The 13,621-nt window shown below is 38.9% G+C and overlaps 1 protein-coding gene across 1 annotated transcript in view; it reads right to left on the bottom strand.

The window, feature by feature from the left end:
• The window catches only part of DPYS (dihydropyrimidinase), a 144,435-nt gene extending 131,761 nt beyond the window's left edge, over positions 1 to 12,674 (bottom strand). Inside the window, exons 1-2 of the mRNA XM_075582502.1 lie at positions 12,407 to 12,674; positions 10,718 to 11,015 (exon numbers count right to left, since the gene is read on the bottom strand). Coding sequence (XP_075438617.1) covers positions 10,718 to 10,972 — 255 coding nt within the window. The 5' untranslated portion in view covers positions 10,973 to 11,015; positions 12,407 to 12,674. The remainder of the gene's footprint in view (positions 1 to 10,717; positions 11,016 to 12,406) is intronic.
• Between the last annotated feature and the right edge of the window lie 947 nt (positions 12,675 to 13,621).

The raw sequence follows: 13,621 nt of genomic DNA, 5'->3' as shown, positions 1-13,621 counted from the left end.
AATAATCTAAGATAATTCCCTTTAAGAATTACACTCTCTTTACGGTTTGGAATTACTCTTGATTTGAGATAATACCAATAACTTTGGGATATCATCATTATTATATATTTAGAGAGTATATAGTGTTGGCATTTAATTGCACAATTGTACCTATATAAAGGTTAAAAAGTTCCATTCCTCTATATACCATAAAATTAAACCAAATATCTGACTCCAGGGTCTATCCCAAGTTGGGGAATTTAGTTATATAGAAATAATGTTAATCATTAATTGCTATCTATAGGTTATGAACTAAATTATTAGTATATCCCCATTAGATAGGAATATAAATTTAATACAATAATACTGTTTATCTCTTTTCTTTTCTTTTTATAGTTTTTATTTGATCATAAAGGGTTTATTAGAAGTATCTGTTTCTGTGAATGTATATGATAAATAAGTTTAACGTGAAGATGGATATAATATGTACTTGATGATTTGTAATGGGTGGTTATACCATCAATCTATTCATTATGCAAATTTTCTTAATTTTTCAATTTACTGGACAGCCAGTCATGTAACGGAGGAGGGTATTTAAACCCAGGATGAGGGACAGAGAGTTAAATCAGCCCCTGCCGAAGCCGAAAGGAGAAACGCGTAGGATGTGGTTTTAAACATTTGTAGTGTGAACACAAGTCATTCGGGAGCAGCAGACAGCAGTCGCCAGCTATTGGTAAAGATTTGCCCCGTTATACTAATGTGGTGCATGTCTTTACGAGGAGGACTGTAACACCGATCTAACAGTGAGCCGGGGGATTTGCCCAGAAGTCTCGCGAGACGTAGTGACGTCATCGCGTCGTTACGCGTTGCAGGACGACCACGGGGGACGCGAGAAACCGGAGGAGCAGAGGAGTTTACATGCGGCCAGGATTGATGTAAACAGAAGGGAGAAATCGAACATTCTATTCCCCTGAGTACCGTGAGTACTACAAGCACATTAGGTGCAGATAGAGAGACCCACGGGGGTCCTTACAAGCGGATTGAGTACTCTAACTAAGGAGGTACTGGGGATTAATTATAGAGCAGTTACAAAGTGTCTCTCCACTTATGGCATCCGGATAAAATTTCCTGAGTGAACAGTAATATACAACAGGATAACACCAAAGACTGTTTAAAGATCTGAAGAGTGTCACCAACCCCTGATGAGTGTGAGATACTCAGAGTTCTCAAATGCTTTTATGAAAACTCACAAAATGTGAGTTTTTTACCTATTGTCATTTTACTATTAATTTTTAATAAACTGTGTTACACTATTTGTATGTTTTACCTCTCTTTCTACATGTGATAATACGCACGAGATTACGCTTACTGCGGACTACATACTGCTAGATGTTCCAGACTCTTCATCATTGTTCCAGATCCCAGAGTGGATACAAGGCCTGATTATATCTTATACATTGTGAGTGCATATCGTACCTTCTGGAGGTTAAATTGTTAGAACGTATTACCCTATGTTTGTTTCTTTTGTCTCCACTTGCGCCTAGGTCATTCTTTTTGGGAAATCTTTTCTTTACCAGCACGTGGAGCGGTAGACCTTTTGGCTGCAGACTGAGTCAGGGAAAGTTAGATTGTGAGGTTGTATACCCTCCATTATATGTGGTAACTATAGCATTTTTAATCTTTGTGTGATTGCGCTTATTGTATTTTTCTTTTTTCTGTATATATATATATACATATACATATACATATATATATATATATATATGCAAATACATATAATATAACTGTATGCTCATCTGCATCATATATATAATATAACTGTATGCTCATCTGCATGTCTTAGGCAGGTCTGCAACCCCGCCTTTCCCCATTATCACCCAGCATACAGCACTTCCACTGCAGCAAGGGATTCTGGGAAATGACATGCAAATGAGCACAAAACACAGAACCCCAGCAAGCTCTTTTTGGAAACCCCTGAGCCCCCACAAAATATATATATGTATATGTGTCAAAATGGAGTGTTTTTGAGCGTGGCATATGTATAGAACAGACGACAGAGAAGCCCAATGCTACATCCAACATGACAGAAATACATAGTAAAATACTTACTTTTTGAGGCAAAAAGTGACACTGTGTGCTCATTTGCATGTCATTTCCCTGAATCCCTTGCTGCAGTGGAAGTGCTGTATGCTGGGTGATAATGGGGAAAGGCGGGGTTGCAGACCTGCCTAAGACATGCAGATGAGCATACAGTTGTATTTGCATATTTGCTTTCCTGTGGAGGGTTTTTGTCACTTTTTTTTACTCACCATAACTTAACTCAGTATTATATATATATATATATATATATATATATATATATATATATTTATATAAAAACAACATTACCATTCTCTCGTCCAGTAAAGAAAGACTGCACTCGGTTCAGTAATCATGAAAAACTATATTGGGCATCTGAATAGAAAAGATAAGTCACCCAATCCGACGTTTCGGTCCTGGAATAGGACCTTTCTCAAGGGGGTGCACCCCCTTGAGAAAGGTCCTATTCCAGGACCGAAACGTCGGATTGGGTGACTTATCTTTCTATTCAGATGCCCAATACAGTTTTTCATGATTACTGAACCGAGTGCAGTCTTTCTTTACCGGACGAGAGAATGGTAATGTTGTTTTTCTATTATTTGAGACTAGCACCTGTCTATATGAACCAGTACAGCGAGTGCAAGCTGTGATGTTTGTTTATATATATATATATATATCAGAATAAATGAGTTCTTCAGTATTAGGTGATACATTTTTTATTGGACTAACAATTTATGTCATAGGACAAGCTTTCAAGAGTTCTCCTCTCTTCTTCAGGTCAAGCAATACTGATATACAAAGGATTCTATGGCTAAAACAGTGTAGAGAAACAAAAAAAAAACAGATATGTACTGTAGATAAGGTAGGGTGTTAAAAGTGTTTGAAGCCAGGGGATGGTGACAAGGGAAGGTGGGGAGGGGCAGGGATGCTGGGGGGAGGGGGGGGGGGGGGAGAAAGTGTTGATAAGAATGGAGGCAAGCAGGATAATTACAAACAATTTTGATAGGGTGTAAGAAAACCAATGTCCGCATTAAGTCCTTTGGTTTTGGTGTCAAAGAGTCTTATCATTCCGAGTTGAAATGTTTTCCGGTCTTGGGTGTGTTTAAACATTCCATTGAGGATTTTGATTTTGAAATCATTTATGGAATGATCTGGTTGTGAGAAGTGATGTCCCACAGGTGAGCAGTACCTTCCTTCTTCGTGATGGAGTATAGAGTGTCTGTGCATATTCATTCTTCCTTGTAGTTTTTGGCTGGTTTCCCCAATGTACTGTAGCAACCAGCCAAAAACTACAAGGACATCACCTTGAGAAAGGTCCCGTGTGTAGAACCGAAACGTTGGTTAAGATGTCTTGATAATACAAAGCTTTTTGACTACCTTTTGGAGTGCTGCCTCTTGATATTCGTCTCAAACATGGTATCTATTATATTGCCTATTTATTCTCTACAGGATTTGCACCCATCATCTTGAATTTGCCGACGGAGTGCCTATTGTTCTTGTTTATTTGCTATATATATATATATATATATATATATATATATATATATATATATATATATATATATATATATATATATATATATATATATATATATAAAGTCTGTGTGTACACATATTTTAGATGTTTGTTTATTGCATTGTCTGTGCTCCACCTTTTATGTATGTTTATACATATATATGTATATATATATATATATATATGTATATACAGTATATATATATGTATATATATATATATATATATATATATATATATATATATATATATATATACTGCACTGCATTCTGTGAACTCAATATACTGTAAGGTTTGGATCACACTTTGCACCTATTCGCACTATTAACTGCCATCCCTCAGCCCCCATTGCCAATACAGTATTAGCCCCCAAATATAGACACCAAATAAATGAAAAGTTAACTGAAATACAGTAGGATAGAATTTAACATGTGTTTTATTTCTCACAATAGGACTGAATACCAACACCACATTACATTACCTCAACAGTAAGGTCACCATGATACTGTCCTTGCTCTTTGGGCAGCTTTTAACAGTTTTATGTTTATTTTGACACCTTCAGGGCAACAGTACAGTATCTCACATTTTTCACCAGTGCAAGCAACAAGAATTACATATATTCAGTATAAGGCCTATTTTTTACAATAATTTGCTGGATATATTCTTACTACATGCCAGTAGCATGTCCATTTCACTGTAACACAATGGGCAAAACACTGGCAATGGTATTTATATAGTTGTTGCATTTTTGTACATTACGAGTGTTTGCCCAGAAATCTCGTATTCCCTTTACTAGTTGTTCCATGTTGGCAGGTATAATGACTTTCCTCAGGTGATGCTTCATCTCATGCCATACCAGTTCTATGAGGTTTAAAATCGGGGGATTTGCAACATCAGGGACAAAAAGGGGATGTTAGAACAAATATCCATACAGCAGAAATCAAAATGAAATAGTTACAATACAGCATTTACTCCGGGGGAGTGTTCACCCAGTTAATTCCGCGTGCGTGAATATGGGAAGTTGAGGCACTATGTTTGGGTCATTATCCTGGAAGAACCAATAACCAGATAGGTACTGAGCCTGAATATAGTCAGCTATGAAGACTATAATATCTTCTTGAAAAAATGTTTAATCCATAATTCCTGTACAGAAAAAGGGATATAATGTCATACAGCACATTATTATGGCACATAAAATTTAATTACCAAAAATGATAAACTGAGAATTACCGTCAAATATTATTATGGACGATGGTCCAAGACTAGAGATAGCACCCCAAACATGGATCTTGAGTGGGTGTTTTGGACATGGCTTCTGGGATAGACATTTTTTTTGTTGTAAAAGGCAAAAGTGGCAAATCTTTCTAGGGCAACTGACGTCTCATCTAAAAATATTACATTGTCAGAAGTTTCCCCACTATTGATCCAAGCTTGTGCTTGCTGTACTCTCTTAATCTTGCTGGGCTCCCTTATCATTGTATACACTCTGTAATGACAAGATAGAATTGTACAGCTACTGTTAACTCGCACGTGTCCATACTGAACAACAACACTATTGCATTATACAATAGTGCAGCAAAACACTTTACTTGACACATCTGTACTTCCAGCCCAATTTCCGTTTCATTCTCCTGATGCTGGCCTCAGACATTGTTAGGTTATGATCCTGCTACAGAACGTCTTTAACTGTGGCAGCACAACCTTCATCATTTGAATTTCTGATGTCATCCACTAGTAGCTTTGCTACACTAAAATTGTACCAAATGTGAACGATTACAAGTGTGCATACGTATTTGTCACACGACTGAAGTTAAATATGACAATGGATAAACATTTTTTATTTGTACATAATTGTCCCACAAATTGTTACAAGAAACGAGGGAGAAGGGAAAGAGAGAGGGGGATGAGTGAGAAAGGAGGGAGAGGGGATAATGGAGAAAGGAGGGAACAGAAACAATAATATTCTCATTCAATAATATACAGTTATACTGTCTATACAGTACAGTACTTACGCTGTTGTGACCGAGCGAATCCTCTTTATAACTTTAGTCTTTGCATGGGGATGAGAGCAGACACAGCAATGAGTGACGTTGAGGCCCAAGTATTTAACCAGGCTTGGATATGACTTATTTGTGGTCCTTTCAGGTACAGCAGGGCCCCACTTCTCGGCGCTTCGCTTCTCGGCGATCCGCTGATACGGCGGCACCGAGAAGGGGGCCGCCATCTTGATTTGTAACTAGCGCATGTGCAGAACAGGCGGGTGCGCCTGGCGTGCATGCGCAGACCGCAGGTTGCGCGCGCATACCATAGGTTGCACGCGCATACCATAGGTTGCACATGCGCAGAACGGCAATAATTCCGGTTTGCTCATGCGCAGAAGTGAAAATCGGCAGATCCGCTTTCCGGCGATTTTCAGTATACGGCGGGCCTCTGGAAAGGAACCCGCCGTATACCAGGGGCCCTGCTGTACATCTGTCGCATTCTCATGCTCATTTCCTTTGAAATAACTGTTCTGGGCATTGCTGCTTTTGAAAAGAAATGAAACGAAGCACAGTGAACTTACAGTAAAGTACAGTATGCACAGCATTTGTCATGTAACGTAAAAGTTTACACCCTCTTTTAACACCTGTGCCATCGAGTCGGGGATACAGTGCATAAAAGGTCAACCTCCACAGTGTCTGATCTGTCTCTGAAACAACTGCTTTCCAGATGTACAGTATTGTGCTTAATCTTCTGACATGGATCAGTCCCAATTCTACACAGGCAACAAACGGCTAACTGCTGCTGTCCCTGAGAATAGAAAGAGAAATTCAGCAGCTATCTGCATGCCAAAGGCAAAGATGGCTAGAAAGCCTACGGTGCCTAAGGAAAAGGCACTAAAAGTTCCCAAGGCAAAACATCCTGGACCGGGGTTTTGCAGGAAGAAAACTGGAACCGTCATAAATAAGGACTGTGGACGGACGTTCACAGAGGTACACATTTAGGAGGCTTTATAATGTGAAATTATAATAAGGCTTTATTGTGCCTTTTCCTTTTTATCAGGAAAACATCCACACAAGGTGGGGGGACAAAGCTTCCATTCACTTGGGAGTATTTCTAGTGAAAACACTATGCAATCAATTCACATCTCCCTAGTCAAGCATTTCTCCCCAGCCCCAAACACATAGCATGCAATAAGCAGATATAAGCAGTCTCTTAAGAATAAAAGTCTTATCTGTTTGTAAGCTTCTCTGCTCTCCTGGAACCGCACCCATGCGTGCACAAAAAATATCAGCATCCAGGTTTTAGAAGTCTTATTTGGTCCTTGTGGTTTGGAGGGAAAATCTTCACTGTCCCTGCTTCAGCTCCCTTGTCTTCAGGGTTGGTCAGCATACAAGTTTAGAAGTATTTCCTGTGTCTTGAAAGCAGCTCTGCTATCTTTTTGGCAGAGCTCAAGACAAGTGTGTCTCTATGTTCAGCTCAGGTGTCAGCTAAAGAGTTCTCACTTCCTGTTTCAAAAGACAGGCTTTCTAAGCCATCTAATCAGGCAGGTGGTGTTTAGTAATTAACTACGAGAGGTTAACCACCACACTGCTGGATTAAAGGCACATTACTGAACAGGGATAAGTCCCCTGTTACAAGGACATTGAATGGGTTCAAGCAAACGTTGCCGAACCAGACAACACTCGGTATACCCAAGCTGAAGATGAACAAGAAGTCCCCAGCACCAGCTATGCACAATCAGATGTCCACCTGACAACAGAAGCCACACCAGTTTTCCCCTGCCACACTTATGCACAACCAGAAGGCCCTCTGACAACAAAAGCCAAACATGACATCAGCTGCACACACTGATGCACAACCAGATGGCCCTCTGACAACAGACGTCCCCTGCTGCACTGATGCACAAGCAGATGACCACCTGACAATAGAAACCAAACCATACGTCCCCTGCTGCACTGATGCACAGGCAGATGACCATCTGACAATAGAATCCGAACGAGACGTCCCCTGCCGCACTGATGCACAACCAGGTGGCCCTCTGACAACTGAAGCAGAACAACACTTCCCCTGTCCCACTGACATCCCCCTCCGATCACCCAACCTCTTAGAGAGAGAACACAATTCCACCCTCACACCTTTTGTGAGCCAGAGTTCTGTAGTTCGCATACTGGAATCTTTAAGTGACTACAGAAGAATTTGCAATACAACACAACAATACAGGGAAAGAATGTAGGCAAAGTTGGATCAACTTTTGGAGAGAATGGAGGTGATAGAGAGGGTCATGGGCAACATTAACTATGACATTGCTGGGCTCTATTATTTTGTTTCTGTCCCTTCCCCTGTATGTCCGACGCAGGAGCAGGAGGATGACCTGGAGGAATGCCATCCACCACCTGCACCTTCTTCACCAGAATTGGCCTGCATGACGCTAAGACAACGCACACCACCAGAGGAAAGTGTCCTACCAGACATTCTACCCTCACCCACTGACAGGAGCACACCTCCTCCACAAACACCCGCTGCACCCAGAGGTGTACAGGTGCAAATGTGAAGCCCCACAGACCATCTATTTTTGCCCAGTAAATTAAGCACACCTGCTGAATGACCACAGCACACAGGAGAGTATGACTTCAAATGCAACTCGATCCAGACACGATCCAGACATAACGCTAACAAACCTCCCGCGGAGCATACGGGAAAAAAATACTTTGAGAAGCGCAGGAAAAGTGACCATACTAGCCCTTCTCATTATGAAACACCATGTTAGTTATGATCTGTATCTTCAGTGGCTTAAGGTGGTTAATTATGATGGCAATAGGGGCAAGAAAGCGCTGCCATCAAATTTGCGCAGAAATATTATGGACGAAATAAAAAGGCATTACGTTATGACCCTGGTTCTTTTTCGAGCTGTGAAAGACAACACAAATGCCTTTTTAAGCCAGAAAAGGCATCTTCCCTGGAATACCCACAGCTATGGGGACGAACACTTTCATTAATTTCACAATAATCAACTAAAAATGTACTGGGATTGTTTTATAAAGTGTTCACTGGTTTCATTGCTTTAAGACGATTTTACTCTTTAGCAGTAAATGTAATACACTTACAGTAGTACTGTACATAAAGTACTAAGGTTTTCTAGCCCTTGTTTGCATGTAACATTCATTACACATACAACCTAGCCCTTGTCCTCATGTAATATGCAGTACAGTGAGTGTCACTCAACCGGGCCCTTGTACAGTAAATACTGATGTCCAGGCGTTGATTTGCATTATACCTCAATATATCTGCATTGAAACATCAAAGACATCCGCTGGTACATTGAATCTACTCCCTGCTTGGAACCAAAGACGTCGGTGTTTGTTTCAGGAGGAAGAATCTATCAGTGACTGGCGTCACAAGTTCCGGTTGGTACGGAGGCTCGTGGTGGTCAGTTCCGACTTTGGGAGCAGTGGAGCAGAGGAGCGGAGTTCCAGTCATCGAGCATGAGTATATATCTCATAACACTCCTTAATTATTTCTTTGTTTGTGAGTTTTAATTTGTGAAATTTGGATATTATTACATTTATTTTTTAGCAGTAATGCACTAGGATTTGGCGCTTTTTTCTTTTTCTTCATCCATGCAGGTTTAAAAGGGGAGTTCGTTGTGCCCACAAAAAAAGGCTGCCTGTTTCCTGGCTTGTTCATTTACTATCAGGATTGCTATACAGTATCAATCGACTCATAAGTATGCATATATAATTTCTTTTTGATTTGGATTATATTTTATATATATTTCTATTTTTGAGTCATATCCATAATTTTTTATATTTTTTCCTTTTTTTTATTTTTCTATTTTTACACCATATTGTAATCTTACAAATGTAATGGTTGGTGACATCAGCATCACATGGTACAATATGTTAAAGTGCTATACATCTATCATAATCAGTAGGAATTAGATTTCAATTTTTTTTTTTTACTATAAATTGTAATAATAATATTAGCCAAATATCAGTGGCTCCATATCATTGTTTTTTATTTATTATCACCAGATACCTAAGCGCAGTCTTATATTCGTTTATATATATACGAATATATATATATATATATATATATATATATATATATATATGTGTATATATATATATATATATTTATGCGTATATATATATATATATATATATATATATATATATATATATATATATATATATATATATATATTTATGCACACACACACACACACACACACACACACACACACACACACACACACACACACACACACACACACACACACACACACACACACACACACTATATATATCTAAGTACAAACGTGTGATATTCCATTATTCAGTCCTACAGTACAGTACTGTTGTGAACTCAGGTACGGGGGAGAGAGTTTGGCTAGCTGACGATGGGGGTTGGGGGTTTGAGTATGTAATTTAATAGTGTATACAGTATGCAGAGTCTAAAGAGGTTACACTATTGTAGGCATCACGGAAGGAGACACTGTAATATAAAAAAAGGTGGAGCACAGACAATGCAATAAACAAACATCTAAAGTATATGTGTAAACACATACTTCAGTACTGCATATATATATATATATATATAATATATATATATATATATATATCTTTATACGTATATATATATATATATATATATATATATATATATATATATATATCTTTATACATATGTACTGTATACACACATTGCAGTAAGTATGTTTTCATATAATAAAAAATAAGTTTTGTTTTATGAAGTGTTCACTGGTTTCATTGTTTTAAGATGTTTTTACTCTTTAGCAGTACACTTACTACACTTACAGTACATAAAGTACTAAGGTTTTCTAGCCCTTGTCTGCATGTAACATTCATTACACATACTGTACGGCCTAGCCCTTGTCCTCATGTAACATGCAGTACACTGAGTGTCATTCAACGTAGCCCTTGTCAACATGTAACATTCATTACACATACAATAGTTAATAGTTACATACGTATATAACATTGAGGTCATATTCACGATGAGAACTTTTAATTTAACCCATTGTATTAAAATGTAAAAAATTGTGGGAACTCAATTTTGTAATAATCTGTGGTACTGTTAAATTAACTGCAGTAAGATATAAAAAGACATACAAGAAAACAAACACAAAGAAATCTATACCTTTGTTCCTATGTAGAAATCATCAACTGCGTACGTGCCCATGAAGGGGAACTGCATATGTGTATGGGTGTCAATTCCTCCTGGAATTACCAATTTGCCAGTGGCATCTATAACTCTCACGTCGATGAAATGAGCCTGCTGCAAATTTTCTCCAATATCTTTTACCAAACCATCTTCAATATAAACATCAGCAAATCTTGAACAATCGCCATTCACTATTTTACCGCCTTTGATCAAAATGCTGTTTGAAGCCATATGTACAAATGCTTCTTCAGCTTTCCCAAACAGTTTCCACTGTCTGCAATGAGAGAAAAGGTGATTGCAAAGTTTAAGCAAAACCCGCAAACAAATTGTGTGTTATATATTCCAGTTTCTTGCTCTTCTCTGTTTTCTGTAAAATGATTAAGCAGTTGTCTATTGGTTCTCTGCTCTTTCGCATGTGCATATTTATTTGTGACTCACAAGCAGAGTTGACCAAGAACGTTATGTGATATACTGTACCACATACCCACAGTGCTTTAAATATCTATGCAGATGCTTTGAGTGTTCCTCCCCTCCCTCCTTTCCTACACACTATGGCCACTGTAATGATATGTATGATAAGCTATTTACCCCAAAAGCCTGATGCTGTTACTAAAAGCAAGTAGAACATTTACAACCATGTAATATTATCTGTGGCCCGAATAACAGCACAGATGAAACATTATTGATTTTTGAGCACGGTTAAATACTTCCAAATAGACAATTAATAAACGTTGTGAACAATAACGAACATACATTCATAAAAAATAAAATGTTTGAAAAGCATACTACTGTATGAATGAGCTAACATGATGGAATATAGTCAAATTTCAACAACAGACTGAAATGGAGGAAGACCCTTCTGTTGCAATGATGCCAGGCAGCCAAAGATACGGTATACATGCAGCGTCCCTCTGAAACTGTCCTGAGTGCAGAGTGCAATAGTCTAAGATTCCACTGACATTATTTTATTTGGTAACTAAAACAGAATCTTACTTGCCAATTTAGAGAATAGTTCGGGAAGGCGCCACATCAATAAATAGTACATCCAAGATTGCTATGCAAAAGGCCCTGAACTAAGGGCAACTGCAGAAATGTGGGAATAGGGAAGCATCTGTTGTGAACAATCATACCTCTCAGCAGCACAAGGAACTAATTGGTGTAACAGTGACAGCGAGCAAAGGAATTACGTTTATTTATAAAATCATTTTCCCCCTTTTAAACAATCTCACATGAAGGCAGAATGTCCTTTTAGGACATTGTTTGTATTAGCTCTAGTAGCCTTCTGGCAGTCTCACAAACATGTTGGGTATATCAGAGCGGTGATCTTTTACCACAAGAGAAATAAAATCACTGCATGAAATCAACTTTAAGCTGTTTTTGACATCTTAGGGCTAGATCCACAGCGCTCTGCTAAGCGAGTTAACATGACAATAACCTACAGTACTGTATGTTAACCTCATGTTATGCCTTAACATGTATACACTAGGCTTACTAATGTAACATTTAAGTCTTGTTTTCAGCTGGAGGGGGTATTGTGTTAACTATAACAGCCATTAGTGATAATGACAATACCTACCCACATGCAGTATTGTATGTTTGTTAAAATGAACGCAAGGATTAAATGTGATGTTATTCAGGCTTTGCATAACAAATTAGCATATTTACCAGGTATCTCAGGTGTGTTCAGTTTTCTTTTACAGATAGTGTACTGGGGGAGGGAGGAGAGCCTCTAACAGACACTTACACTCAATGACACACAGCACACTTACACTCACTGACATACAACACACTCACACTCACTGACACACAGCACACTTACTGACACACGTACACTCATTTGACACAGTATACTTGTACACACTCACATACACACTTACACTCACAAACAGCACACACACAAACACTAACACGCAGCACACTTACACTCACTGACACCCAGCATACTAGCACACACTGACACAGAGCATATTTACGCACACTGACACACAGCACACTGGCACTCCTCTCCGCTCCCCTTGACACTGACGTGATGGAGAGCAGGGGCGGGCAGAGTCCTGCAGGTTAAATAGTTACATAGTAGATGAGGTTGAACAAGGACATATTTGTCCATCAAGTTCAACCTATGCTAAATGTAGACGACAGATACACTATCCTATATCCGTACTTACAGTATATTGATCCAAGGTAAGGCAAACAGAAAACCACAGTGAAATATCATCCAATGATACTTCATAAGAAAAGGCAGTATAGGCAGCGCTACAACACTTGAACAGTCAGGGTCTCTAAATATACTTGAAACCACAGTGATAAAACAATAAAAACCAAAATAGTAAAAGAAGGCGCAAAGGTCTGATGCAAAAAAACACAATAGGGGTAAGAAACTAGACAGTATCAACACACTGATACAATATTGTGTGCACAAAATTAATATTGAGTTCAAATAAATATAAAATGTTCTCAGTTAAATTGGATGTGTTAACTTGTTTTCTTCAACTCTGCTATATCATCCTGGATGGCCCTCCGCCGACCTTAAACTCAACATGGCAAAAACAGAGCTCCTCATACTTCCTCCCAAACCTGGCCCTACTACCTCCTTCCACATTACTGTTGGAAGTACGATCATTCACCCAGTTGCCCAAGCACGCTGCTTAGGGGTCACACTCAACTCCTCTCTCACATTCTCCTCACATTCAGAAAGTTTCTAAAACCTGTTGCTTTTTCCTCCACAATATCACAAACATACGCCCGTTTCTCTGTTGCTTGACTGCTAAAACTCTGACTCAGGCCCTCATTCTCTCCCGTCCTGATTACTGTAACCTCCTGCTGTCCGGCCTTCCTGCCTCTCGACTGTCTCCCCTACAATCTATCCTAAACGCTGCT

Source organism: Ascaphus truei, chromosome 2, assembly GCF_040206685.1.
Source record: "Ascaphus truei isolate aAscTru1 chromosome 2, aAscTru1.hap1, whole genome shotgun sequence".
In the NCBI taxonomy this organism is placed as follows: domain Eukaryota; kingdom Metazoa; phylum Chordata; class Amphibia; order Anura; family Ascaphidae; genus Ascaphus; species Ascaphus truei.
This window is presented reverse-complemented; position numbering and strand designations above follow the sequence as displayed.